The sequence below is a fragment of the Centroberyx affinis genome, unplaced genomic scaffold, assembly GCF_046629955.1.
Source record: "Centroberyx affinis isolate AG114_WGS23_722 - 3 ecotype Tasmania unplaced genomic scaffold, CSIRO-AGI_Caff_v1 ptg000287l_1, whole genome shotgun sequence".
In the NCBI taxonomy this organism is placed as follows: Eukaryota; Metazoa; Chordata; class Actinopteri; order Beryciformes; family Berycidae; genus Centroberyx; species Centroberyx affinis.
In genome coordinates this window covers 27,361-51,466 of record NW_027278966.1, presented here as the reverse complement: position 1 = coordinate 51,466, position 24,106 = coordinate 27,361, and the positions used below count along the sequence as shown (strand labels likewise).

Here is a 24,106-nt window from a genome sequence, read left to right as displayed (position 1 = left end):
TCTGCGCTTGGCGCAAATGAACTCTCTCTTGTGGGATAATGGAAGGCTCATTCCATGTTTGGCGTGGGTTCAAAAGCTATGCAAATGAGCATTAGCTTTCTCCCTTCTCCGGTTCTTGTTTGTCTGCGCCGTCAGACCCGGAGTATTATTCATAAGAGTGGAGTGTTCTTTCATGTTTCTGTGGCTAATCATGCGGCCTCCTGCATAACATGCCTCCTGCATAACATGCCACTTGACGTTCACAACCATGCTAACAGATGCTAACAGATGCTACCAGATGCTACCAGATGCACACGCCACTGGCTTGATTCAACATTCAAAGTGGAAGTACTTCAATCGGGTTATTTTCCAACGGCAACAAATGAGGTATCTCAAACTGAAGCTGCAGGTAACCCCAGCAAGTTTGAATTTAGACACTGCACATGTAAGTGAAAGTAGTAGGCATCTGAGATATTCAAATAGGTACATGTACTAAGGCATTCAAGATGTAAGAAACAGCATGTGAGCTGTGAGGCTGCTCTGCCTCCTCAGTTGACCAGCTTCCTGGGTCAACCCTCCATCTGCTTGTGGTAGCCGTGAAGCAGCCAAGGCCAGGGGAGAACGTGTCTGTTCTCCCGCCTTGATCACGGCTTCAAACTGACTCAGAGGAGAGAGAGTTGGTTCCTAGACATCTGCTGCTGCATTGTGATCCTCACAGTCAGATGCCTAGAGAATTGTTCAGAGACCTAAACTGTGGATAATGGGGATGCAGTGCAACCTCCTTCTGCCTTATTTATCTATTTGTTACCATGATAATTGTGATGTTTAGCAGCATGCGGCGAGAAAAAACAGGAAGAATAGTCTGAGTTGAAAGCCATATGCTCAGTAATAGGCAGTGGGGGAAGACGGTAGGGGGTGTTGCGGCCACAATAGCACAAGACAATCTACTGATGTATCAGCAGCGGCTTGCATTTTTACAGCTTACTTTCTGGCAGGGCAATAATTTTATACTGAAGGTAGGAGGAGTGCATTAAGTATTAACTTTGTGACAATACACTATGCAGTGTATCTATTAACTGGATGATTAGGACTGTATCTTCGAATATCTAAAAGGCATAAGTCAGGTCATCAAACACTTTGACTTTCAAAAACATTTGATTTCATTCAAGGTACTGCTAGGGTGCACTTAAGTGTGTGTGTGTGTATAAGCGCACACACGCTGTCTCTCTCTCACACAAACACACACACACACACACACACACACACACACACACACACACACACACACACACACACATCACCCAATTACAAAGCAGAGGATGCACTTAGTTTCTGTGACAACACCAATTGGTTTTTAAGGAAGAGTCCTCTAGTCTAGCCCGTGTTACAAAACTCCATTAGAGCCACATAACAAGCTCGGCCCGTCTTCTACTTGAGAGCTACAGGACCCTAACAGAGGACAGAGAGGTCAGTGTGATGCACTGGTGGTCTGCTGTGTCCCGGCCCCTGGGTCCAACTCTAAGGCCTTCGAGTGAAGCTGTCCTTGAGTGAGAACTGGGGTCAATTTCCACGCCCTCTATCCGTTACACCGTTAATGGGGAAAATGCAAAACTGAGACCCGATCGGTGGTTTGGGGCAACTTCGGCTCACTCCTGGGAATACATTAACTACAGTCCTTGCCTTCTCTCTGGTGTTTCTCAGCACTGGCGGGGAAGGTGAGAATGACCTCTAACCCTGTCCGTAACTCTAGAGATGTGGCTCGAGCTCTGGACACTGTCTGGCAGCGGTAAGAGTATCCTTGATTATCAACCGCACCGGTGATAGACACCTCGGCTGTTTTACGTATTCAGACCCATTGAGTTTCAATTAATCATCCTGGGGCCGGACGCCGCAGAGGGCAGGTGGTGGTGGTGGTGGTGGTGGTGGGGGGGGGTACAATGTGGGTGCAATCTGCTGACTTGATTGGCTATCCGATCTGTGAAAGTGTGATGTGCGATAATAATGAATGATATTGTGATGAATATGACTATTGAATTCCAATGACTCTCCACTGCAGTCTGCACGACTTCAATCACTGGCGATGATTTGGCAGGAATTGATCAGTGGAATGAATAATTTAGAAATGCAAACTAATGTAATAATTGCTCAATACCAAGTTTCAGTCCATTCACTGTTCTTAATTGATAATTTCCCCTATGCCAGTCAGTGGCCAAGAACACATTACCACTGTTGACGAAACAAGACAGTTGAGTACCGTCAGCAGCACCAAAATACCCATAAAATAACTTACTCATCATAAAAGAACTCACAGATATTATGGCTTTTATACAGTATATATATATATATATATATATATATATATATGTAAACAGTTACCAACACACGTGGGCTGTCTGAAAGGTTTTCTTCAAAGCAGTAAAATGTTCCGTACATAAGAAAAAACAAACAGGGGAGAACAGGAAGGATTGCTAATTACCTCACTGATTACCAAAGAGTTACACGTGTTTTATGGGAATTTGAATGTGGTTGGAACAGGTTGGAAAGATTGCTTGGCTGAAACGACCTGTTGTATGAAGAAATATAAATGTTCTATGTAGATCATTTGAGCATGGTCCTATAGCCATATGTAGTCGTGGCACTAGTGTATTGTAGAGCAGAGAAGTCCATTGGTAGATATTTAAGTGTTAAGTACTAGTAAGGGACTAAGCAACTAAAAAGGGTTCAAAATCAAGTGGTCTTTGTAAATCACACACATATCAGCTGTATTTTCCATTTGAAACTCATTTGGTTAATGTAGGGTCTTTGTGTGTCCCCAAATTGACATTGGATTACTTGTAAAGTAGTTCCAACAGTACATCTTGTACTGTACACTGCTTTGAAACAGGCAATATGCTACCACGATTGTTCCCAAAATTTGTTATACTTGAAAGGAGATAGGAGTAGGGCATCTGTAAGGACTGTGATTTTTCATATGAATTCAAGTAGAGGGTTAGGCTACAGTATCCAAAAATGCTCGTGAGTTTTTTCCTTGATTTTGAAGGGGATCACTTGCGTGGTTGTCCTCTCACCTGCGTGACCTTGTCGGTGACGTTGTGTGTGCGGTCTTTGACTTTGGGGGCGATGATGGTTTTCTCAGAGGACGGAGGGGAGGGGCACTTCTTCTCGTTGTTGGCCTCGGAGAAGTTGAGCGTGATGAGGGGAATCTTGTTGATGGTGCTGTACTTGTTGAGGTTGGAGTCGGAGGTGGAGCCGAGCAAGCTGGACTTGATCTGGTTGAGCGGTCCTAAAGAGAGAGAGAGAGAGAGAGAGAGAGACAGAGAGAGAGAAAGTGAGAGAGAGAGAGAGAGAGAGACAGAGAGAGAGAGAGAGAGAGAGAGAGAGAGAGAGAGAGAGAGAGAGAGAGAGAGAGAGAGAGAGAGAGAGAGAGAGACAGACAGAGAGAGACAGACAGAGAGAGAGAGAGAATGTCATCACTGGGAGTTGCTGCCGTCTAAGTATTATGGTTGGGTTATTGTTGATCTAATGTGAGTGTTCTGAATTGACAGCAGAGAAGTCTAGTGCTCATTTGTGATTGTTGTGACATGGGTAGTGAACATGGAGTGGCCCTTACTTTGGAGTGAGTTCAACCACAACACAACACCGGGAATACAACAGATACTGAAACACAAACTCTACACCCTCTGCTTGACCCCTCTAGGATGAACAGGCCTTTCAAAGTTTCTCATTAAAAGGTAATGAAGAACACTGCTGGTGAAAGAAAAGAATGACTCAATGCACAATCAAAGAATGCAACTTTACACAGTTAGTCAATCCATTCATCTATCTTGTGGAGAATGAGACCGGACACAACCAGTGTGTTACTGAATAAACAAAACGTTCACTTGTCACACTATGTAAAGTTCCCTACATTGCATAATTACAAACAGGGATTCTCAGAAATGAACCCGCTGGTTCTCGTGAATACATTCAACACTGCGACAATACATGTGACAGCACTACACACACCGACACGTTGCCTGATGAGAGTGATAAAAAGTGAAAAAGAGAGAATTGCTGATTCAGCCATGTGAGCCAGCAGAGGAAGGTGCCACTATTTTTCCCCCTTTTCACAAAGTACAGTACAGTGATTGAGAGTCAAGGACAGAGAAACAGACAGCTGAGGATGAGAGATTGCATGCGCAGCTTCAAGGCATGCCACAGTAAGGATACATCATTGCAGTCATAAACAGTAACTTAAAGGAAAAGCTGAAGCCATACCCCCAGCCATCCAGGAGCGAGACACTAGCAAATCAGGAGAGAGAGGAAATGGCGGGGAGGTGGCAGGGTCAGTAGTCAAGTAAAAACTTTATGGGCACAAACAACATTACTTGAAATATCACATTGCAGCACTTATCAGCAAATAGAGTACAAGCTCTGTGGGGAGTGTAAACATACTTGTAAAATGACATCCTGCATACATATTGTGATGCTGATGTAATGACAAATCTGCCAGCATAAATTTTGACCACAACATTTGTCCAGATGTCAGACAAATGTTTAATTCAGTTATTCTATAACTTTGGGGACTCTTCATTTGACATTAATCACAGTTAAATATTTATTCATCAAATCAAACACAAACCAAAGTTTTTAAAGAAACAGTGACTATAATTTGGTGTTGAGACTCTTCTTTTAAGCGTTTAGTGATATTATGATGTGTAAAGCATGCAGCATAAGCTACAGTTCAAGTGCAACTGAAATTATTCTGAACTAGAAAGAGGGTGAGCAAACATCGTTCGAGCAAACAGTCACGGAAACACAGTCACGTTTTTCTCATTCACTAAGACATGGCAAAGAGGAAACCGAGGTTGCATAGAACAAACAGAGGTTATAGACAGTGGGAGGTATCATCTTGTAAAGCATTGATTTTCTTCAATGGACAAAAAGCGGGAGAGAGATTTAATGTGTTGCTTCATGCAAGCGTGTGCAGAGGTCAGCATGGTTTTCACTGAGCGTTCCCCGGGGGGACCGGCTACGGTTCAACAGGTCAGGTGCACTGAGACTGAGTCATTTAATACTGTGCCAGTTTTTTGAGGCTCCGGCCCAAGCATTTGCAAACACACAGTCAGTCATCTACCACCAAGGCATTTGCATTCAACATGAACCTCAGTCATGTGAATGCTGGGAGGAAAACTCATGCAACAAGCAGGCTGTGTACAGAATACAGTGTGTGTATAATCCAATAGACGTGCCAAATTATCACGATGCAGCAGGCTACTATTCATTACCTTTGATATTGCGACCATTGTCTGCGATTGCAGTAACACAGCATTGGGGAAGAAAGAAAGAGGGGAATGGAGGTGAGAGAGGAATTTCTGGTTTTCTATGATGATGAATGGGGACCGGCGCTAAACCCCCACCACGTCCCCATGAACGATTCATTATCATGAAGTAGACATATTACTGTGTCACCCACTGGGAGCTTTTTGAATGAAAATTGTAGATAAGAGGATGTGGGGAGAGACTGATTGGCTTGGTGGAGACGGGGCCAGTCTGGGGCGCTTCTACCCCCAGACCAAATGGGGGGCGAAAGGCTAATAAGTGATTTAAACTCAGGGAAGATCAATAGCACAGAGAGTATAGATGGTGGCTCAGTATAATACTGATTAAGAGACCGGTAGGCCAGATTCTGTATCTCCTATGGGACCAAAGGGAGTTTGAATATCAACATAACTTACATGTAATTAATACAGTCAAAGTATAATTAGTGCTTGTTTTACGAGTAGAAAAATACCCTTATAAACCTCTTAATGTGAATTACAACATTTGGGAATTGACATCACACCTCACTTTTTGGTATTAGCTCACATTACCTGGCTATTAGTCTTGTCTAGTGGTGTTTCTGCTAGAGCAGTGGAGCAGCAAGAGTACCGAGAGAAACAATACCAAGATATACAGGTTTTCATTCCAACCCACACTACAGTAGCTGATTTCACTAAATAGCACAACTTCAACCAGAAAGAGGGGAACTAAGTAGTTTAATTCGTCGGTTGTAGTGTTTGTTTGGTATGAAAACCTGCATACCCTTGTCCCTCGATGGCTGATGATTGGGGACTACTAGGGATGGGGCGATAAATCAAAATTCAATATGTCGCAATATAAAAAAATGTGACAATGTATATTGTGGGGCAGAAAAAAAGCTCTCCATTGAAATTATATTATTTGCACTTTGTAATGACATTTTTAAATTGTTAAATACATTCTAGCAAGCCAATGCTATTGCTAAAAAGATCTGTGGCTCAGAAATAAACATAATTCAGCACAGTCAGACTTTGTTGTCATTGAACTTTTATTTATTACATCGTATCGTGGTTGTATCAAACCGCGAACCCCATATCGCTTATCAAATTGTATTGCGAGTTAAGCATATCGTCCCATCCTTAGGGACTACTGCTCTACAGCCTCAGAATAGTACCAGCAGAGTAGAATAAGAGATCCCTACCTTCACTGGCATGCCGGTCCCTGAAGGCCATCTTGGAGTTGCAACCAAAGCCTTCCATATCGTGTACAGAGGAAGCCCTGCGAATACTGCACATGCTCTCCCTGGAGGCCGTAGGAGTGAGGCCCGGGATTGAGGGCGCGGGAACGAGCGTGTCCCCCTTGCTCTGGTGCTTAGTCTGGGCGTTGGCCTGGTCCGGGTACATCCGGTCCCAGGGACCCTTGGGCGAGGAGTGGTCCAAGGGCCCGGACACAGGGGTGGAGCAGTGGCTGGGGCCGATGAGGGCGCGGGTGTCGTTGGCGTAGGAGGGACTGCAGCTCTCGCGGGTGGTGGGCAGTTGGTAGTCGCGTGTAGCCACCGAGCCGTCGCTGTGGCGAGGGGAGTCCACCATGACCGCGTCGGGGTCCTCCTGGGGCAGGGACTGCTTACTAATGCCCAGGAGAGGTAAGGCCGGGAAACGGAAACGGAAGAATCTCCCTTTCCCTGGTGGAGAGAGAGAGAGAGACAGGGAGAGAGGATGAGGCAAAGAAGGCTAGATAGATAGATAGATAGATGTATTTATTGGTCCTTTTGGAAATTCGTTGTGTGCCATACAGCACAAGAGCGGGAGTCACACCACTGCTTCACTGCTTCAATGTCATATTATTCCATATTAATACCGTATATCTAGCATTAGAGCAATTGCTATGATGTATTGACATGAATTCTGAGGAGAAAGTATTCACCCATTCTTCCTTCGGCAGTGGATTGCTAGGTCAGTCTAACATGGCGAAGAGTCTAGTTTCTTTGACCGCCCTGAGACCAACAACAGCATAAAAACAGAGTTCGCTGTGGTTTATAATGAGCCAGCAGGATTGACGTAACCCTCACTGACCTTGTGTTGTGTTTTCATGGTGTGTTAGTAACAGAACTTGCTCGCAGTCTTCAACATCCCTGCTGATATCTCATACTTGTTTGCCAATAGCGCTGAAAAGCCTGCCAATGCGGCTATCTTAAAAAGACCCAAGCAGATCAAAACAAATGCCCCTTCTCCCTCAGGCACTGCTTCAATCTTCAGCTTCCTTCAATTATTCATAGAGGAAGACATTTGCTGAATTATTATAATGGCAGTAGTGCGTTGAGGAGTCAGCCCTATAAAAGATTACGTGCAGGTTTTAATGACTGATGGATAGCTCCTGGGGAGATGAAGGCGAAGTTAACGTAGAGAAAGTGAGAAATTTAGGATGCTGCTGTCATAACGGTAGGTGGTTCTGAAGGAATATCAACTAGGAAAAGTTTAAGAAAAATAAGAATATACTTAAAAGTTTAGTCTAAAGTCCCTGTAAAAAAGTGTGTATATATATACGCACACATACTCACACACTCATATAAATATGCGCTTTTAGTTGCATCTTACAGTATCTGCAGACGTATCACCATAGAGACAGGCATGCTCACAGCTTTCACATAAGGATGGCAGACAAATACTCCATGTTGTGAATCATTTAGTGCCCTGAACATATGCCATACATATCAGAATGCTTTCTCAGACCTTCGAAAACAAGCCTCGCTGCCATGAGGCACAGCGAAAATATAGATTCCCTCTTGATGTGCGGAATTCATAAGAGCACTAAGGGTGAAGGATAAGGGAAAAATAAACTGCGAAAAAACCTCTTCACACAACATCATAACATCCCCCTTGTAGATTTGTCTGAGCTAGCTACACTGTATTAGACATGCCATATACCACTCCAGTTTTTTTGCAAAAGAGTGAAATAGTGTATGGCTGCATTGGGGGACATAACGGGTGGTGAAACAGAAAAGGAATTGATGTTTGACTCCACTCAGCAGGGAGTGGCACTGCATCTTTATCTCCCTCATGGCTCTTTTTACTCGGGTGACACTGACAGGGAGGAGAGAGAGAGAGAAACTAATTTTAGACACTGCTACATCTCTTCTTGGGTCAGTGCAGTGTGTTTAAATTAACTCTCCAGCCAGATGCTGACAATACCGGAAACGACAATTTGCATTTAATTGGTGAGTCAGTGCAGGATCTGAAGCTGCCTGTGCTCGAATCTACTGTATGATTAAACAAGTCATTCATCTTGATGAAGATGAAATAAAGTTAAATTGGCTGTTCTCATTTGTGGAACAGAATCGTGTACAACCTTCTGAGTTTCATCTGAGCTCGTTGCTATGGAGCCGATAAGGAAGCTGATCATGGATACCTGACGCCATCTGATTCATTACAGTCTGTATCATTACAAACTGATACCAAACCAGCATTCTGGGGCTGCAAACAAAAAACAATCTAACTTTTGCAGATTACTGTGATCACTATATTAACTGTGATATACTTGGACACAGCATTTTTCTTTGTAGTTACTTTTTCGGTGCTTATTTTTTTTGAGGGCGTGTGCTAAAGCTTAGAATTTGCTGTTTTACAAAAGAAAACATGAAACTTGATTTGTAAGACAGGGAATCTACACAACACAAAAATACCTTGTTTAGAGGGACTGCCTGAAGCGCTTTTCCCTTCAAAACTCTGCCTTTTGTGATTTCAAAATTACAGCAGACAATATTGAGAATTTTTTTTTTCCCAATTGTACAACCCCACAGCATCCCCAGCTTTCAACAGCTTGATTCAAACACCAGCCTTGACTGCTAAAAAAGACACCTCAACAGAATAATGAATGGTAGCTCATCAGCCATTCACATGCTCAGAGCTGTGTTTCTAATTACTGTGCCTAGAGGCTAAACGTAGATGCCATAAATCTTTTAATTAGCTCATAATTCAGTCACGCTTTTACAAATGGTGTGTGAGCAGAGAACCTTGTATGTTGCTATTTTTAATGGTGATATTGAAAGTGATAGAACCTTGCAGGGCTATGCTGCCCTTTAAGCACAGTTACTAGGTGGTGGTGGTGTGTGTGTGTGTGTGTGTGTGTGTGTGTGTGTGTGTGTGTGTGTGTGTGTGTGTATGTGTGTGACTGGCTACGCTCGTGCTCTCTCTCTCTCTCTCTCTCACCGTCTCTCTCCATCCCTCTCATTCTTTCTCTGCAAACACTCGCCAGCGGCTTTACACAACCAACGGACGCACAGTGGCCCTTGTTGCTATGATACCAGATAGTAATATTTGCATTGAATATTAATTGGACCCTCAGATCCCTGTGTTGAGGAGCGAAATGTGTTTCTGTAATGTGAGCGTGATTCAGAAGTCAAGGGAGAAGCAGCAAAAGAACAATATACCTCCATCCTCTGGTAAAAGCAAGAAAAAAGGGTATTTTCCCCCCCCTTTTGTTTCTGTCTCTTGTTCTTTTAAAGTGATTTTTGCTGATGTTGAGTGAAGCTGCAGTTAATTTGCTTACTAGCTTATTTGCTTGCAGTATTCCTGTACCTTAAGGAGCATTTACCTGGGCTGCCAGTACTCACCAGCTATAATTCTCCAGCTCTACAGAATACCACGCTTATTTCTGCAGTGTCCCCACTTCGCCCTGCACTCATATAGTGAGAAAACTGAAGTGTGCGGTTACGAAGAGCTATAGTGTTGCTACAGAAAATCAGACAATCATAATCATTCAAGGTATTTTGTTTTTGCCAACATCATATCTCAATGCTCCTCAAGAAATACATTAACACATTGATCTAAACAAAGTGACAAAGTGATAATTTGTGCCACCATCTGTCTTGGTGCGTTGCTCAACGTATTTGAGTGGATCTGTATAAAACCTATTTGAATATCTCACATTATATATATATTATGGAAATATGAAATGCATCAGAAGCCATTTCCTTTGTCAGTACAATGTTTCCTCTGAATGCATATTCTGCTCATTTTGTTTCTTCTGTGTGGCTTGAGTCTGTTATTGGACGCCTACAAATTGCACTACTTCTATCTTGCAATGTGGTGCCATGTGGCAATAACATTGATGAATCACCTAATGTAGGCTAGTGTACCTGTGTATATCTAAATCAGTGATAGAGACATTTCTTGGACCTTTCCCCCTTTTGGCCACAAGTCCACAGAGACCGATAGCCAATAGCATAAAATGCCTCTTGGCTTTTTTCCCCTCATTTGTGGCTCTATGGAAGCGTTCCCGGCAAAGCCAGATCAAAGCAAAATGGGAAAATTCAAGACGGTCGCAGGATGGATGGATATTCGCTGAGCCGCAAAGGCAATCGATAGAAGCAGCACCTAATGCATGGCTGCCCGTTTCCCAGAGGGACTCCAGCTAATGCAACACATGGATCATCACCACACACCATTTCAATACTGCCACTCCGCCGCACGGAGCTGTTGTCTCTCTTACATGCCGGTGCTCGAGAGCATGGTGAAATCATGGTTTTCACTGGGTTCAGTTTACATCTGTGGCAGTTTGTGCTTCTAGAATGTTCCCTTAAATTATGCAGCGGTAGAAGCTGTGACCTCTGTCCATCTGCTAGTGGAGGGTGGGGTGTGTGCGTGTGGAGGGGTGTAGTTGAGCAAAAAATGGCAAGAAATGCAATGCTGGGTCTCTAGAGTTAATTGAGGTAGGGCGCTGTTGAAATAAGGCCAACAGATACAAAATCTCTCAAGTATTTTTCCTGCGACGGCACAGAGTTTGTGTGTAGGCAGAGAGAGACCGTGTCCAGGACCGAGACTCGACCTTGTAAACAAATCTGGACCCGACAGGCAGATTTGCAACAACGTCCGATTAGATATTCAGATAGGCGTGAATAGTCTTTTATTCATAGAGCCCTGCTCCATTAGGGGATTGCCCTAGTGCTTTGGCACAGCAGTGAGCTGCATAGAAAAGTGAAAGAAGGGGCCCTTATCAGAGACACACACACACACACATATACACAGACAAGCACACAAACTGAAAAGCTCATATGTTCATGCATAGGTTCACAACAGTCACACACTCACACACACAAAGCATGTTTATGAACCCAACACACGCACCCTTGCTCCCCTCAAACACACTCCCTTCGACAACACACCCCACGAGCCACCGCAGCCTGTTAGGGGCCTCATCCAATTACAGTCATCTAGAGGCTGACCTCTGGTGCTCCTTGCTGCTGTTTTATATGTCACCGCCAGAAAATAGAGAGAGGCAGAGACAGAAAGAGACAGACAGAAGAGAGCAGAGAGAGAGAGAATGCACTGAGAGCATGTTCAAGAGCACCGCTGGGGAATGGCATTACACACTATTACACCGACAGCTCTGGGAAGCGGAGTGCTCTCCAGCGCTGCTCCAGTAGTTCATCAGGCCATCCTGGCAGGCTACGAGCCATAATTGGGCCAGACCTTTGAGATGATGGCAGGCTAACGCATCAGTGTCTGCTAAACGCTGGTGTCAACATGCCAAAGGAGCTGTCTAGCAGGGAATTCCTGCAGCTCCACTCATGATTACTGAAGAATGCTGTGTAGGAGCGACTGATAGTGAATGCAAACTGGAGAGCGCTACAAGATATGCCAGGGTTTCAGCGCCGGAAGACATGTAAGCGTCGTAGCAAATGGCAGCATTTCCAACGTTAATGTTAGGGTCATTTCAAATGCTGAAAATAGAATAAGAGCAATGGGTAAAGGCACAGGGTGATGCGGTTGTGGGAAAAGGCTATGAATGAAAGGTCATGGCTGGCTACAACCATTACTGTCACTCCTCCTCCCTTTCCTCCTCCTTCCTATTCCATCCTCATTCTTTGATTCTATTCTCTCCAACCTCCTCCTTCTCCCACTTCAATTCATTTAGTAGAGCCTATCACTTCTGTGTGTGCCAAGGAGAAATAGATTTTTTTTCTGCTGTTAGGTCAGGTAAGGTCTGGATGTATTTTCTGATTACTTTTAATTATTTCTGATAAACATTTCAAGCAGACTTTTGTTGATGTTTTGTTTGTTGTTTGTTGTTGATTTCTTGTTGTTGATGTATAAAAAATGGTTTTATATATGACTGTCTAACTAACTGCCTAACTGACTGTCTTTCCACCTTTTTAAGTGTAGTATTAGTGAGTTTTCTCTTCTAAAAATGTCTCCCACTGGATTCCCACTGGAGCCAATCATGCTAAAAAAGAATGCTCTACAGTTATGCACTTTGAATAAAAGCCCACCAAATGGCATATATCATGTTATTTTGCACCAAACTACATTCTGTCCAACCCCTTTGCGGTCTGTTTCCATTCCTACTCACGTGGTTCAGCTTTGGACGGTGACGTGTGGTTGAGTCTCTCCAGCGAGTCGCTGCTGCCCTCCTCCAGGATGTAGTCGAAGTTAAGGATGAACATCATGACCACGCCCTCCTCGTTCTTCACCGGGATGATGTGGGTGGCGCACAGGAAGTCCGAACCTAACCAACAGGAAATGAAATCAGAGTTACGGTATGGCTGATAAACTTTAATATTCTGTGCTTGCATGACTTAGCGCCTCACCCTTTGCAATCAATCACACTGTGCCGAAAGTATGAGTCACATCCATCTGGAAGGCATGCCAGTCTGATTTAAAATTCACAACGTAATTATTTTCTGTTTTCTAAAAGGGAAAACCAAATGGTAGAACCAGATCAAATGCTCAAAGTAACATAACAGTATTTCCGATACAGTTTGACTCAGGCCTCTGAGGCATTTCATTAGCACTCTTTGACATTCAAACATCTTATTCCTGATAAGACTGTGTGTGTGGGGGGGGGTGGGGAGGTGCTGGCAGAGACAGGAGGGAGAAAAGGTCAAGAGGTCCTCTGAGAGGAAAGCCTCTGGAGCTGAATGATTTCCTACAAATATCCGGGCATGTCCTCATTCTGTCCAGTAACTGCTGTACAGCACAGTACAGTACAGTACAGTACAATGCAGTACAGTACAATACAGTACAGTACAGCACAGTACAGTACAGTACAGTACAGTACAGTGAAATACAGTGCAACAGACCTCCACTGACCTCATGTTAAAGTAACGCATTCTCCAATTTTACATTAAATTCAATACAGTATCAGCCTTGATCTTCAATATCAACACAACAAATTCAGCACTCTGTATTGCTAATACAAATAATTTGTAATGCATTTTCCCAAAACATGACAATACAAAACTGTGTTAACTGTTTCTAAATTTACATAATTGCTGCTAATTTGTTATCTCTGTGCAACGTTCACTTGCCTTAATGAAAATATCATTTTTTTTATGAACAGCACTCAGTTCCCAACCCCCAATTATTGCAGTCGCTGACGGCTCCGCAGCGGGGGGTGAATTTAATGTGAACCTGCGCCCTGCTAATGCCTCACGTCTAAATGTTCCTCATTCATCAAACGGCAGACAGGAGGATAACAGAGCTGACACCTTCCAGGGAATGTGATGGACGCTGGATGGTTGAATCAGCCTCAGCCACACGGCTTTGTATTTGTCTTTCCTTGCAATGGTGAGAATATAAACTGTCCTGTGTTATATAGCCTCAGGTGAAATAATATCAACAACAAAAATGAAAACAGAGTTGGAATGCTTAAAGTAAATGCAAAGTTAATATATTTTAGATAGATTAATTGACTCTTGACTCTCTTTCATTGACTCTCATCTGTATTTGCAAAACGGGACACACACAAGCTATGATCAGGACTAGAGTTGTAAAATCTCAATGTATATGAAGTTTTATATAATGAGCAGAGACATTGCTGGAAGAGCCTCTCCCTCACATTGGGCTCTAAGTCCTGCTGTCACCAGGAGGCTATTTATAGCTCGCCCAGCAGGCACCCAGCCCACAGCGCTTCTTTTCTGGGGAAACACAGACACACAGACACACTCCCGCACAAACACACTCATGTACAAGTCTGATTCTACTCACAAAATGTGTTTTGTACACACAAATATGCTCATGCACACAACACACACACACACACACAAAAAGAGAATCGTACAATGCCAGTTACTTTCCCACCATTTCCTCGTGCTGTATCCTATGGCTCCAAAATAACAAAGAGCATCCTATTGTGCAACATTACAAACCAATGGCTTCACCAGACTGGGGTTTGATTTATGTATTGGGAAGCCCTGATTCCGCTGGGCTAAGCAGGATGCTGCCCCTAATAGTACATCAGTGTCAACATCAGTGGACGGAGCCATTCATTTTAGTTGGGGGAGGAGTGGGGGGCTCAAGCGGCATCGCACCTCCTCTCACTTCACATTCCTCTGTGGTAGGGTGACAGTATGCGAAGCAAGCCTCTGTTCCAAAGGGGCTGCTGTTTTGCTTTCGTGGTTTTCAGAAGCCAGCTACAGTCTGAATGTAGAGCCAGCACATGCACTGCAAAAAACAAGCCACAACATCTGCTGTAGCGAGTTAACAAGTCATTTCATCTACAGGGTTCCCACGGGCCTTGAAAATCCTTGAAAGTTTGCGGATTTGAGAAAAATGAAACAAGCCTAATAGTTAGTGGATGAAAGATCTTTGGATGGCCGTGAAAGTACTTAAGTTTTTTATTAATATATAGCACCCAAATTCAGCAGTATGCTTTACCTCTCTCCGTCCTAGTATCAGCACTTCACATCCTGAAGAAAACCCTGTGATGGAGATTTGTGTTGATATATAGTATCAGCAGTTTTAAAATGAATAATTTCATTGTGATTTCTTGACTGACAAGATGAGTAAAAAGTTAGGCCTCTATGATGTCTAATTCTGACCAATGTCATGCCTTACCCCTAAATATGCCAATTTTAAGTCCTAAAATTTCACCAGCAAGACAGTGAAAGTAATTGAAAAGTCCTTGAATTTGATGTCCAAGTGAGTGTGGAAACACTGCATCTAATATGAAGTCTTAAAGCTACTACATTTTTAGCTACTAGATTTGAGTAAAATCCAAACTGTCTCCTAAACAGCAATGAGCAGCACTCTGTCCAGAGGAAGCTGGACTCACCGTTAGATCTTTTCCTCTCTCGTCTCTTTGGTTTCCTTTGGTATAAAGTATCACAGACCGGCTGCGTTGGTACATGAGTGCGCTGTGTGCAGTTTACTGAAGACATAATTTTTGAGTATTGAAATTCACTAGTGTGCAGAGTTGCTGAGTGTAGCTTTAAAATCATATTTTTCTAGGATTAAGTGAAATAATCTGCCAATGGGGTGGATAATGGGGTTGGATGGATAATGACACTTGTTTCCAATACAAATCAACTTATTTCAAGTATTTTCTCAAATAAAGTGAGATTATCCTGATTGTAGTGGAGTGGTCTGTATGATTTCAAGATATTGTCACTTATAATAATAATAATAACTTTATTTGTATAGCACCTTTTAACAAGACTGTTTACAAAGTGCTTCACAGAATAAAAAGGCATAAAAACAAATAAATAAAATGAGTAAAACAATAAAAACAATAGTAAAAAGGACAACAAAGGATAACATTTAAATACACAGAAGTAAAAGAAAAAAACACTAAATACATGTAAACCAATATACCACCACCTAATTAAAAGCTATGGTAAAATGATGTGTTTTAAGATGCTTCTTGAAAGTGCTGAGTGTATCAGTGGCTCTTAACTTATCTGGGAGGGAGTTCCACAGTGTAGGTCCAAGGTAGCTAAATGCTGACTTTTGGATGATCTAAGTGATCTACATGGTACATATCTCACTATCATATCGCTATAGGGTGGTGCGAGACCATGAAGACATTTAAAAACGAATAAGATGAAAATCAATTCTGGAAGCTACAGGTAGCCAATGAAGAGATTTAAGAACGGGTGTAATGTGGTCTCTCAGTCTAGTGCGTGCTATTATTCCGGCAGCGGCATTCTGAACTCTTTGAAGAGTAGTAATTGAGTTCTTGGGTAACCCAGATAGAAGGGAATTATAGTAGTCTAGCCTGGTTGTCACAAAAGCATGCACAAGTTTTTCACAGTCAGCAATGGAAAGCATGTCACGGACCTTAGAAATATTACCTAAATGATCAGAACCTCTGATTTGTCTTTGTTTAGTTGTAAGAAGTTCTGAGACATCTACAAGTTGACATGATCTATACACTGTAGCAGGGAGTTAATGGACTTGTGAGAATCAGGTGCTATAGATAGCTATAACTGTGTGTCGTCAGCAAATTGATGATAGCAAATGTTATAATTCTTAATGATATCAGCAAGAGGAAGCATGTAAAGGCTAAATAACATTGGTCCCAAAATTGAGCCTTGGGGAACACCACAAGATAAAGCATGATGCTTGGAGACGAAGGTATCCAGCACAACATAATATTCACAATCTGTGAGATAGGATCTGAACCAGTCTAACACTGAGCGGGAGAGTCCTACCCAGTGTTCAAGCCGGTGAAGTAAAATCTCATGATCGACCGTATCAAATGCGGCACTGAGATCAAGAAGAACTAAAATAGACAGGTTGCCTGAGTCTTTGTTCACTTTCAAATCATTTAAAACCTTTACAAGTGCCTTTTCAGTGCTGTGGTGGCCCGAAAGCCAGACTGAAACAAATCATAAATATTATTTGTGTTGAGGTAGTCATTTAGCTGAATGGACACTACTTTCTCGATTATTTTGCAGAGGAAAGGAAGATTAGAAATAGGTTGGTAATTACTAAGCACATTGGAATCAAGATTCCTTTTCTTTAGCAAAGGTTTAACAATAGCTGTTTTAAGACTATGAGGGTACACACCATGCTGCAGTGATAGATTGACAATATTTACAACATCGGCTGAGAGGGAACTAAAAACTTGTTTAAAAAAGCTAGTAGGGATTGGGTCAAGAGCACAGCTACAGGAATTCATCAGTGATATCACCTTGATAAGTGTGTTTAAATCAATTTGAGAAAAGGAGGACAAATTACAAAGTGCATTCAGGTGTGGTGGGAGAGTGACCATACAATGAGGGCCAGAGCTCGCAATGTTATCTCTAATAGCAGTTTTCTCAATGAAGAATGTAGCAAACTCATTGCATTTTTCTACCGAAAAGAGTTCAGGTGATATGCGAGGAGAGGGGTTAATTAAACTGTCAATAGTGTAAAAAAGGAATTTGGGGTTATCAAGTTGACTATCAATCAGGTTTGAGAAGTATGACCTCCTAGCAAGCTTCATTTCCCTGTTGAGCATTTTCAAAGTATTTTTATAAATATCCTTATGAACTAGTAGTTTCGTACGCCTCCATTTTCCTTCAGCTCTTCTGCATTCTCTTTTTAAATTTAAAATAGCAGTAGTGTTTCTCCAAGGGCTTTCACCTTGCCAGAGATTGTCTTATTTTTTAGAGGTGCAATGGAATTAATACAATCAGTCAGTCTGGAGTTGAATTTCTCAACTAAAATATCGCAGGATGGAGCAGTGAGAGGAGGCAGAGAGCGTACGAGATGTGTAAAAGTTGCAGCAGAATCATCTTTAAGATAGCGCCTGCCCTAGTATCCCTCTTAGTACTGGTACAGACAGACATTTCAAAGAAAATACAGTAGTGGTCTGAGATAGCCAAATCTAGAATTTGTGGAACTCTGACATATAGGCCATGTGAAATAACCAAGTCCAGGGTATGGCCATGTCTGTGAGTGGGGCCTGACACATATTGCATTAAATCAAAAGAGTTAAGTAACAAAATAAATTCAGCAGTTACAGAATCAGTGGACATATCCATGTGAATGTTAAAATCACCAGTTAATAAAACATGATCAAATTCAGTAAAAATCCTAGAGAATAGTTCTGCAGACTCATCAAGAAAACCTGCATCCAGCCTGGGTGGGTGATAGATAACCAGTATAAGGACAGATTGATCACCTTTGAGATGTAAAGCAAGATATTCAAAAGTAGAAAAATCCCTGAGAGAGACTTGTTTGCAGTGTAGGGTGTCATGATAGAGACAGGCCACGCTGCCACCCTTCTTGTTTACTCTAAAAACACTAAAAGAACTAAAATGTGGGGGGGAGGGCTTCATTTAGGACAACAGTCCCATTACTATCAAGCCATGTTTCAGTAAGAAAAAGAAAGTCAAGATCATGGTTCTCAATTAGCTGGCTAATAACAAAGGACTTATTTCCTAGTGATCGTACATTCCAAACAGCACACTTGAGGATTTGGGAATATGGTTGTTTAGCAACACTTTCCACATCAGTACTATAAGTCACCATGATTAAATTATGCTTGTCAGATCCATTTGTCACTTTCTTACGGAGGCGGCCATGCCACCGGCTATTCGAGATGACAGGTATGTTCTGCAAAGTAGCATGGCATTCTGCAGATGTAAGAGTAGGAAAAGATGACAGAAGACAGAGACAGTCCAGGCCCTACAGTGGGTGTGGTGTTGACAATAATGCAATTAGGTTTAGAGCTGGTAGTAATCGGTGAGGGGCAGACAGGGTTGGGGTGGGATAGGGGTTCAATAAGAGTGGTAGGGGACAGAGAGCTATTATGACCTATCCCCCCAACAGGTCAAACATCTACCAAATGGCAAATGAGGTTTGAGGTTAGCATTTCTGTTCCCTTGTGGTTAAGATGCAGATTGTCACGCTTATATACGTAAGTCCTTCCTGGTCCAAAAATAATCAAAGTGACGAACAAAACCATAGCCAGTTGCTACACAGAAGTTAAAAATCCACTGATGCATACTAAAAAGATGACTAAAATGTTCACAGCTTTTCCTCAGTGTCGGAATGGGGCCAGATAAAATACAGAGCTTTCCCAGGCTCTCAATAGTCTCTACTAGTATCTCGAAGTCCTGCTGGATCTTGATTGACTGCTTGAGTCAGATGTTGTTTGTACCAACATGGACAATAATGGTGTGGGCAGTCGGGTGAAGGTCAGTGAGAGCTGGAATCAGTTCAACTATGTCCAGAATTTTGGCACCAGATAGACAGTAAGTTATACCATTGGGAAGTTCAACAAATCTGATCAAGGAATCACCAATCAGAAGGAACTGTGGGTCATCGTTAGCACATCCCCCACTGTACACGGCAAGGTTTGCAGGTGCACCATTAAGACAGGGGACAGTTTTTTCCATGACACCAGCCATATTGTTGACCACACAAGTGTCCGTAATGGCCACAGACACCCGGGGGCAAGCAGCAGCAGCAACACGGTCCACAGAGGTAGTAGAGCCGGTGGAAGGTGCTGGTAAGCGGGGACGCTTGCTAACAGGAGAGGTAGCACAGGAACTTGCTGAACTCACCGGGGAATTGGGACAAGTTGCTGAATGTTTCCTGACCCGTCGCGAAGCCCCATGTTCGGGTATGGGTGGATGCAAGGAGGGGGTCAAGTTATCTGCTAACTCAGGTGCAAAAAAGTTTGTGAGAGGCAAAGCATCCTCATCTCCATTGGGATGGAAGAGTGGGAGAGAAATCCTTCTTCTACCATTCACAACCTAAGCCCAGGAAGAGTCATTGCAGGCTGAAACAAGGTTGTCACCGCTGGAGTGCACCGACTCCCGGCTGGAAGGACCGGCGGCGGAGGGAGGCTCTTGAGCTGGTGTTGAGCTGCGTCTGCCACTGAAGAAGGTCATTTATGAGACTTCCAATGGAAATAAGCTCAGATTTGATGCAGGACAGCTCGGCAGAGACCATCTCTTGCTGAGAGGTAGGTTCTCTCCCGGCGAGGGCCAACCAGGTGAGAAAGTATATACTGTACGGTTCAGTCCAAGACAGAGTGGGCCCGCTGCGGTTGGTCGATCTTCGGTAAGCAGGTAGCTAGTTCACTGTAGTCCTTCCGGAGGTTGGCGACCAGCTAGCTAGTGTCATGGCTGATACAAATTCACGTGAAACACAGAAGTCCTCGGCGATCAGGTTGAACAAAATAATAACCAGTAAGATCGGTTTAAAAACAATAGACAAAAAAGTAAGAAAATTGCTAAAAGCACTCCCGTAAACTCAGCAGAACGCCCGAGGATTATAGAGAAGGGAAATTATCTGTTTTGTTTCACTTGTTTAAAGAAAACATATGATTTTAAGACTCAATGCAAGATTAAATGACATGTAAAGTTTAACACACTCCAACATTTTTTGCAGTGTGTCCAACACCATACAGCACTATAAGGGTCTATTTTCCCCTGTAGCGTTGCTAGCAGGTATACAGTGAGAAAAGCTTTGGCTAAGGCGAGGCTAAGCTCATATAGTGATTGAATGCCTCCCCAGTGGTTGAATTTCATGCCTGTGTGTAACGCCAAACACACACACACACACACACAGCCATGCACACTTGCATACTTACACACACCCATGCATGCACTCACATACCTAGACACACCCAAGCACACATACACATACACAAACACACACAGACACACCGTCACACTTGCATTCACATTTGCATTCATCATTCACACAAACCCATTCACATCAACATACTGTACACGCATGCACAAACAGGAGCACACACACATAAACTCGGACACACACACGTGCACACACACACACTGACTACATAGCGCTTACTATAACCTCTACATGCCTCATGAGGGGACATAACCCCAGCTCTGAAAAGCTGTTTGTGTGTGCGCGCATGCGTGTGTGTGTGTGTGTATGCAGGCATGCATGTGTGCACTCTAAAAATAAGCCGCTTGGAATCCATAGGCATTTATAATTCATAGGAGCTAAGTATTATGTTCTAGAAAGCATAATGGTTGGACTTGTTTAAGCAATATAGGGATGAGAGCAGAATAGATGGTGTGTGTGTGTGTGTGTGTGTGTTTTCCACGTGTGTGTGGGTGTGTGTGAAAGAGAGAGAGAAAGACAGAGGTAGAGAGAGAGAGAGCGAGAGAGGGAGGGAGGGAGAGAGAGGGAGGTGTGGGTTTCGACAATATACAGATGAGAGGGGAGTAGGTGGTGTGTGTGTATGTGTGTGTGTGTGGCGATATAGGAATGAGTGGAGATTAGATTGCTTATCACAACTGTGAGCAGTGATCTCTGTAGTAACCTCTGGCTCGTCTTGCATGTCTGTCTATTGCCTGTTTTTGAATCCGCATCCAAACACGACAGTGATATCGGTGCAATTGTTGCCGTTTACTGTAAGAGAGGCGGGGTGAGCTGCAATTCATTTCTCCATCACTCTCAAGCACATATGCAGAAGCGTGTCATGAGGCACAACAGAATCAACCCGTTTTGAAATGAAATCAATCTGTTAATACGATTTATTCTCCATTTCCATCTCTTTCCCCTCCATTTCCCATTATCGCTTCTCTTTTCTCTCTCTCTCTCTCTCTGCCTGTCACTCTCTCTCTGCCTTTCTACCTTCCTATGTCCTTCTGTCTCTCCCTCATCCTTTCTCCTTCACTCTTACCGTCTCCCTCCTCTTCCTGATCTGTTTTCCCTTTCCGATATCCTCTATATGTCTCTCTCTCTCTCCCTCTCTCTTTTTGTTTGTCACTCTCCCTCCTCCTCTCTCTCTCTCTCTCTCTCTTTCTCTCTCAGAAATGAGATGGCTGCCCAGGCTCTCTGCAGGAAGGCCACCTGATGTGTTATAAGTGGACAGATCAAACAGATCCCCAGCGCTGCTGCCGATGCAAATTTCTGCCTGTCCGCCTGCATATCCTGCCTCAGCGGAGGGTCAAAGACAAACACACAGGCGCACCAACACAGGCACACACACACACACACACACACACACAAACAGAAATAACATTTACATTTCTCAGTTGAACACAGGCATAGAGAAAGACGCAGACAGACGACCACGCACGCGCGCACAAACACAAACGAGGATCACAGTTCTCAGTTGAACACACTCCGACGCAGGCACAGGCACAGACACTGGCTCACACACACATGCACACACAGCCTGCCAGCAGCTTTAATTAGCAGAATGTTCCCTGTCCAACTAAATCTAATAAGCAGGCAATGGAGCTGGTTTACATGGTGCAGTGTAATGAGAGAACGCACCTTTGAAAGGCACTAAAACAACTTTAGCGAAAGTGTCTGACCTGAATATTTAGAGGTAGCTGCAAGGAGCAAAACACAGTAAAGCACCCTCACTTGATACATCCGGTGCTATCTCCCCCTCTTTAGAAACAAATTAAAAAAACCCCAAAAGAATCAGTTCCGTCTTTAAAAAAATAATTGGAAAATAGAATGACTCAGCGATCTCCCTCCCCGATTCATCTCTACTGTGATGGACGGATGGAGTGACGGACAAAAACAGAAACAGAAACACAATCTGTTCTTTTCTGGTTTCTAATCCTCAGCGGGCGCCGGAGGGAGGAAAAGTGCTGACTTGCAGCGAGCGATGAAAGCAAAGGAATCTCAAAGTTTGGCAAGGTGAAAGTGACTTGAGTTGATAAACCCAGAACTGCCAAACCTCCACATAAACATCCAAAGACATCCTTGAGCCGGAGCAAATCCTATATATTACAATACAAGCGGGGCCAGTGAGCCTCCTGTGTTGCTACTGCATTGCTGTGCTAGCTTGGCGTGTCAAAGTCAAGCCACAAGACATAAGCCTGAGTGGATACGTGGGTCTTATCGATTTAAACATTTTCCACTCGGCTTCATTTCCTCCCCGACACGCCGCGGCCTACCTGGATTAATGGGCCTACCTGGTAATCTGTTGCTACACAGATGGCCTGGCAGGACGACAGCACAGTGTGGCGTGACTTCATGATGCCAAGCGCACAGACAGAATGCGCCGCATGACAATATGCCGAGGGGTTCTTTAACGTTTTCAGCCCAGAGCGAGGCGGTTTGGGTTTGTCCCGGCGTCCGGGCTCTTGTGAACACACTAGTGCTCTTGTAATGGGGGGGGGGGTTCGATTTAAACCCTGATAAACCAAAAGACAGAACGGACAGTCCCGCACACACAAAGTCACCTTCGCACCAATTTGTTTTGGCATGGATGTGTCTGCAATAAACTGATGACCGGTCCAACCACAGGCGTGAGTCATGGAGTAAACACGATGTATTTGTACAGATGGACAGATGAATGTGCCTTACACATCCAAAACTTATCTTGAGAAAAGGCCTTTATTATTTTTTTGTGTGTGACGCTTCTTCTTCATCATTTGGATAGTTTGACCTTGGGGTTTGGACTACAAGCAGCAGCACTGCTCTTGGAGTTCATGCCGAAAGTTCAGGGAGTAAGATTGTCATATTCCACTGATCCACTGACCAACTGTTCCCGCAGTGGCGCGCCTCCATTACACACAGCTATCCAAATCCTAGCCCTAGGAAAATTAAACACGTCCAACTTCCAACACAATAGCTGCGCTCCCCGTTTGGCATATCAGCAACTATGAAGCACCGTACCTCTTCACCTCAATTCGCTTGTCCTGTGCGTCCCGCCGCCTCTCCCTAAAGTTATATTAAGTACAGTATATCAGGGTTGTGTCAGTTCAACCTTGATCCAAGCTTGAGGGCTCACTACTCACTACACTGTATTAAAAGGTTTTGAACAAGCATTCCCTTTCACTACTTCCACCACATACTCTTCTCGCTTCCATTCCACTCCAAGTAAAGCAGTGATGAGCATTTTCTAGTCATGGATGTGTATTTTGATGACCCATAGGTTACCAATTAATACAACATGGACTGGGAGATGGTGTAGAATAAAAAACATCCTCACTAATCTTAAAAATTATAGGTTTGCTGCACACTTAATCATCAACAGTCCAAGATGTCTCAATTAATCTATTTTTTCCCTTTTTTTTCATAATGCAAATACTCCCACGTCCTCACCACCTACAAGTTCTGCAAAATTAACAAATGCATCTTAACAAATCAGTTAGTCTCACATTCAGTTATAAAAAAAATATTTTTCCCAG

At 43.3% G+C, this 24,106-nt stretch overlaps 1 protein-coding gene across 1 annotated transcript in view; it reads right to left on the bottom strand.

The window, feature by feature from the left end:
- Nucleotides 1–24,106, bottom strand: part of LOC139640323 (voltage-gated inwardly rectifying potassium channel KCNH7-like) — a 68,186-nt gene that overhangs the window by 27,228 nt on the left and 16,852 nt on the right. The window contains exons 3-6 of the mRNA XM_071514515.1: nt 12,607–12,762; nt 6,461–6,934; nt 5,247–5,267; nt 3,048–3,262 (exon numbers count right to left, since the gene is read on the bottom strand). Of these exons, the coding sequence (XP_071370616.1) occupies nt 3,048–3,262; nt 5,247–5,267; nt 6,461–6,934; nt 12,607–12,762 (866 nt within the window). The remainder of the gene's footprint in view (nt 1–3,047; nt 3,263–5,246; nt 5,268–6,460; nt 6,935–12,606; nt 12,763–24,106) is intronic.